The following is a 6,000-nucleotide window of genomic DNA, read 5'->3' as shown; positions in this document are numbered from 1 at the left end:
AGATTGATAAGATCCTAGAAGCCATCTAACAAAGCATTGTTACAATCCTCTTTAGCTATTACCATTTATCTTCATTTTTTTTCCTCTATGGAATAGTGATAGGGCAGTTATGCATTTCTTTTCCTAAGCATGACCCCAAGCAGGAGAGCTGTGTGACTGTGACAGCCACGGGCAGCTCAGCACGTGCAGACCCAGGAGGTGGAGCCCATAGCTCTGTCATGGAGCACCCTGCCTTTCTGGCAAGCATCCTGGCTGCCCAGTGGGATGGAAATTCAGAGCAATTTCAATTAAAGCATATGGAAACATCTTACTGCAAGTACAACCCATGATCCTCTTTCTTGTTTGCATGGCCTCCTAACATGTCAGCATCATCAAATCTCCAGTTTCTTCAGAGCTGATCATCAGGATTACATTTTTCTTAAATTGCCCTCAGGAAAAAAGTTAGAAACTTGAAATTGGGATGACTGATAGAGCCCTTGTTCCTCAAAAAACAAAACAAAACAAACAAAAAAAAACAAACTCACAAACCCCCCCAAAAAAACCAAAACACCAAAAACAAAATAACAAAACAAAAACAAAACCAAAAAACTTACACAGGGAAGTCACAAAATGTCAAAACATAAGGATTACTTGTTCCCTACAGTAGGCTGAAACTCTGAATCAAGGGTATAAGAAAGAAAAGATGCAAAAATCTACAATACAATATAGTGCTGTTCTATGCAAAAGTTGGACCATATGATATCCTAGAAGTATAGAAAATACTTTTTTAAATTTTTACTTTAAATTTTTACTCAAAAATACATTTTATTATCCAAGAAAAACATAATATATTGAATACTGCATTAAAAGTCACTTTGTTTGGCAGTGGATTTACTGAGTGACTTTGTGGCAGCAGAGCTGAATGCTTTGTAGCCTTTAAATGAGCTGAAAAGCAAAAAGCCCTCTTGGGGATAGAGGCAAACTGCAGTTGCCCTTCTGCCAAAGCAGCAGGCAAGGGACCATGCTATAAAAGCTGGAGTTAGCACAAAGAGAGGAAAACTATTTCAGATTTCTACATTATTTCAGTTAGCAACTTATAGGGCAATCCCCCCAAAATATGGCTGAATGTGGGAGGATAACTAGAAAGAGCAGACAGACATGGAGTTCTTCACTCTGAAGCAGGATTTGCTTCAATAGAGATTATTCCTGTAACTATAACCTCCAGTTATTCCAGTACATGTCAATGAATACCACTGTACAGGAGCATTAAGAATGTAATTATTCTGTAAATGATCTTATTTCAGCTTAAAGAAGGTGAAATGTTTTTGCAACTTTTTGTACTTAGAGTACAATACCAAAAAGAACCCAAACAAAAGTACCCTGGTACCATTCACACAAGCATATTTATTATATAAATATTTTATAAATTACAAGATTTTAATTGCAAATGTAAACACTTCTAGGAAAATAATGTTTCATAGTCTTATTAATGTTTACAACTATTATAAGGCACATAGTGCAAAAATACATTTCTGATGCAGAGATCACAAATAATTACCTACATGTGTTATCTTAAAAGAAGCTGGATGCACTTCTGTGGTACAGTATTGTTTTTAATCAATAAATATTGCTAATTCATGGCTAACTTTTTGTGGGTAAAAATGTGATATAGCTGCCACTTGATCTACCAATTATACTGGCTTGCAAAATAGATATTTGGTTTACAAAATGTGTGTGGTCAGAAAAAGCACGTATAGTTATTTGGTACATTATAGTTATCTGGTACAATAATATACATTATTATGCTGGTAGAGAATTTATTCTGAATACCTGAGAGTTGGCCCTAAAACACATTTTGTGTATATGCATATATTTCTACAGTTCTATAAGGATTGTAAGGTAATACAAACCAACAAATCAAAGAGCTAGATCATTTTTTAAACCTTGTAACTCTTCTTTAAATAGCAGAAGTTAGAACTGTACCTTGTAACTCTTCTTTAAATAGCAGATGTTAGAACTGCATTTACAGACATTGAAAAACCGAGTCAAAGATGGACACCAAAACCACAGTGGGTGCTGCCTCTGTTCAGATTTTTCACTAAAGTTATTGAAAATGATGCTGAATCAGACTTTGAAGGACCCACACAACTACAGCTTTTACTAATGTGCCACTGGCCAGGGTAAAGGAGTAAGGTGGATATGGAAAGTGTTTAAGGAAATACATATTTGTGCAATTATACACAAGATCCTATGGTAAACAGAATGCACTGCTTTCACAGTATACTTGGATGAGAGGCAGTGATTTAAAATCAGGTTTTGAAGCAATTTGTTTCCATATTTTCTTTTCCTGTAACCACAGCAAACCTAAGACCTGATGTGTAACTTGTGCTATAGAGACTACAGAGGTTAAACCACAATTCTCAGTATTTCTGCTAGGATTTGAGCACCATAAAGAATATAATGAAAGGGATGGGGAAAAATGCTTTCACTGACAGAGAAACACACAAATCTATAAAACTATCTCAAGTATTTTGGCTATGTACTTTTCAGCTCTAAGTTATTGACAGAGAATCCCTACAAGTTTGCATAAAATCGGAAGTATTGAAATTACCCGTCTCTTTATATAGCAGTAAAGCTTTCCTTTCTGTATTTTAGCACAATCTGTCATAAAAGATCAGTAGAGGATAAATTTTACTGAATACTGCATAAAGAATTATACTCGTAAGTTACAGGTAAAGAATTACAATTATGGCAAAATTTAGAGTGTTACCCATGGAAGTAATCCCAGTGCAATTTACTTCTTAGTACATACTGTACTTTGAATAAATGCTTCTCCTGTAAAATCTGAAGATTTCTGATGGTGATTTATGCACTTGCTAGCCCACAAACAGATAATACAACCTTGAGTTAATCCTGAAGAAAACAGGAATTCATATTAGTGAATGTTACAGTAATGAGCACTACAGACATGAAAAAATTACAATATACACATACAGAGCACCTACAATTTGAACCTAAATGGCAAATGTCCTTGCTTTGATGCACCTAGTACATCAGAGTTCTCACTGTACTTGAAGTTGGAGACCAATAATTGTGTTAGGAACACATTTTCCACAAAGTCCTCCACATCTTCCATATATTTTAGTACCATCCTAGGAATTAGACAAAGAGAAGAGTCAATCAAGAAAAGTGATTGAAATCACATTGCACAAAAGGTTTCTCGAGGTTTGCACACAACAGACCTTTTGACAAATCATACCTAGAAACACTAAATCAAGAGACAGCAGCATTAGCAAAACAGGAACAGAGATCCTTTATCACTACCACTCTACAACTTGTTCCCAGGCTCTCCACCATTCCCAGGCTTACCATCCAATGTTGTCTTAAACCAGGCACACTTACTGTTCTTGTTTAACTGATCTTTAGGTTTCCGATGCTAATAGAAATGGAAGTAAGAAACAAAAAGGATAATCTGTAGTAGGATGATCTTGAACAAAATGTGAAGGCTTGGGTGTTGTGTTTGCATATTTTTAGAAGCGTATTCAAAGCCTCTAATAAACCCAATTAATCCGATAAACTCTTAAAATCATTTAAGTGACGGGTAAGCAGGGAGTGCTGATCTGATTTAGATACTGGACAGTGTGATTAAACATTGTTGAAGAAAACTTAAATGGGTCAGAGACCTTGAATGCTATTTCTGATTCACAAAAATCACTGTAGCTTTCACTACAGCCAACACTTGTACCTCTTGTCCAAGCTGTAAGAGCAGGTAAAGGAAAACAGCATTGACTCACATGGGATTTGTGTATGTCAGCAGTTGCATAGTTGCCCTGAGCAATCCATCTCACTGTACTGGATAATCTCAGACCTGTACCAGCCAAGTTAATGCTGAACTGGCCCTAGGAAAAAAAAAAAAAGAAAAAACCCCATGGATCTGATAAACAGGGTCCAAAACACTAAAAGACTTTACATTGGCATATTTGCACACATGCTTGGGATATGACTAAACATGAAGTACTCAAAGGTGTGTACAAAATATGGGCTGGTTATGCTGCCTTACACCCTTTCTATGGATATTCACAACACAAAACCAAGTTATTCTGCAATAAGCACCAGCTGTGCATCAGCTGATCTGTAGCATCTGAGTATGAAGACAAAACTAACATCTGACAACTGAAATTATTTTTGCCCTTCTACAAATGAAATTTTAATTTACAAAAAGTACAGACTTTCAAAAGCAAGAATGAAGCTGATTTTCTTGAATGACTATTTTTTTTAAGTTCCTGATTTTTTTAGAAATAACTTGATCAAAATACACTGCTGCCTGTAAAGACAAATTAGATACTTGGACACGTAATTTTCAAATGTTTGCGCACTGTCTAAGCATCATCATCTTATCATGTTCCATTGCTTTTTCAGTATGATAAATAACACAACTGAACAAGAACAGAAGTGGATGTTAAAATAAATATTTTTAAGTGGAGTATTTTGCAATAGAAACCATTCACAACTGACAGAGAACTATTGATTCTAGAACATTTGCCTACACAAATACAGACTGAAAACTAGCTTCAGTCAGTTCCTATGAGAATAGGAAATATATTAAAAGTAACAAATTGCACTACCTTGGTAAACAAACTGGGATACAGAAAATTATTAAATTGCATTCACAGAGAAGTGCAATATGCTACAAAGAAATACTGCTCCCACAAAGAGCCTAATGATTAGTTCAGGCAGCACTACAATCAGAGAACTGCACACCTCTGCGTTATTCACTGAAAGCCTGGATTTCTGTATTCAGACCTAGCAATTTTTTATTGCAAATGGTAGCTTCTGTGTTTTATTGCTTAATAATGTCATACATATATAAATATATATATAGCTTTTATTATGATGATTCATTTAAATTCTGTTGCAAAAATTCAGTTATATTGCTCAGTGTGGCAGATTTATTTTGAGAGCACTTCTATGTAAAGATGCTGTGCTTATAGCACTCGTGTAACTCGGGATGGGCTAATAAAAACTCATATGGATATGGTAGGTTGTTCTCCAAGTATCCACAAAGTGGAAGACTTCCATTTAATGCAGGAGGAAATTCATACAAATGGTGTGGACTGATTTCCATAATTAACAGTACCAGAGTAACTTCTTTCACAGTGACATCATCTTCCAAAAATAAATGAGAAATGCTACTGCAATTACAATGACAGCTCAATAGCTGTCTGATGTATCATGCAGCAGGTGCAAGGCCAGGAACAGATTTCAAGGACTAAAAGCACAGCAATGGAAGCCTTTTGACTGCATCAAAAGTGGCAGCTTCAGTCAGAACTTTTAGATGGAAAAAAATGTGTCAGTGCCAAGCCATGTAAGCAGAATGACCTCTCAACGGAAGCTACACACAGCAAACAGATTTGTATCATGCTGACCCAAAGGACTTGCAGGTTGAAGGCATCCAACACTGTAATGAACTTCAACTGTTTTCTTGCCAGGGGTTTAAGTCTGCCAAACCTAGGCACTTCATTTGTACATAAATTGCACGTGAACAGTCTCTAGCTTCCCTTGGCTGTGTCCACCCACAGCTGGTCCTAAGTTTAGGCAACCAGGACAGATGGGCAACGGGGATTCACTTCCAAGCAAGTGTGAGGCAGTCAGTCTTACCTCCTTTAAAGCCAGTGAAAAGAAATTCACTTCCAGAGGACATTTGACCTCATCCTAAATTGTCTAATACTGTAAGGTAAGCTGAAGTGTTTTCTAAGGAATCCTGTTTCTGCCAGGGGGCTGCAAAGGTTGACTAGGTCAGACTAGGGCCATGTCTGCATCATCAAGAAGGACAATGCAGTATAAGCAGATGTGTAGTAAAAAGTGGTCCAGAGAACCCAAGTCTGAAGACAGTGCACCAATCAGGGACTTATTTTGGACTAACTCTCCCCTATTCCCAATCCTCCATAGCATTAGAGTATATTAAGATCCCTCCTCTGAAGCTCATTGCTGGCTTTAGCTTCACCCAAAAGGGATCCTGTT

General features: G+C 36.6%; 1 protein-coding gene across 1 annotated transcript in view; it reads right to left on the bottom strand.

The window, feature by feature from the left end:
• Positions 1–1,468: 1,468 nt before the first annotated feature.
• ADAMTS20 (ADAM metallopeptidase with thrombospondin type 1 motif 20) overlaps positions 1,469–6,000 on the bottom strand; it is an 85,590-nt gene continuing 81,058 nt past the window's right edge. Inside the window, exons 37-39 of the mRNA XM_005419307.2 lie at positions 3,774–3,878; positions 1,963–3,131; positions 1,469–1,922 (exon numbers count right to left, since the gene is read on the bottom strand). Coding sequence (XP_005419364.1) covers positions 3,042–3,131; positions 3,774–3,878 — 195 coding nt within the window. The 3' untranslated portion in view covers positions 1,469–1,922; positions 1,963–3,041. The remainder of the gene's footprint in view (positions 1,923–1,962; positions 3,132–3,773; positions 3,879–6,000) is intronic.

This window comes from Geospiza fortis, unplaced genomic scaffold (genome assembly GCF_000277835.1).
Source record: "Geospiza fortis unplaced genomic scaffold, GeoFor_1.0 scaffold166, whole genome shotgun sequence".
Taxonomy (NCBI): Eukaryota; Metazoa; Chordata; class Aves; order Passeriformes; family Thraupidae; genus Geospiza; species Geospiza fortis.
The sequence above is the reverse complement of the archived record's forward strand: the minus strand, read 5'-3'. Positions and strand labels throughout refer to the sequence as shown.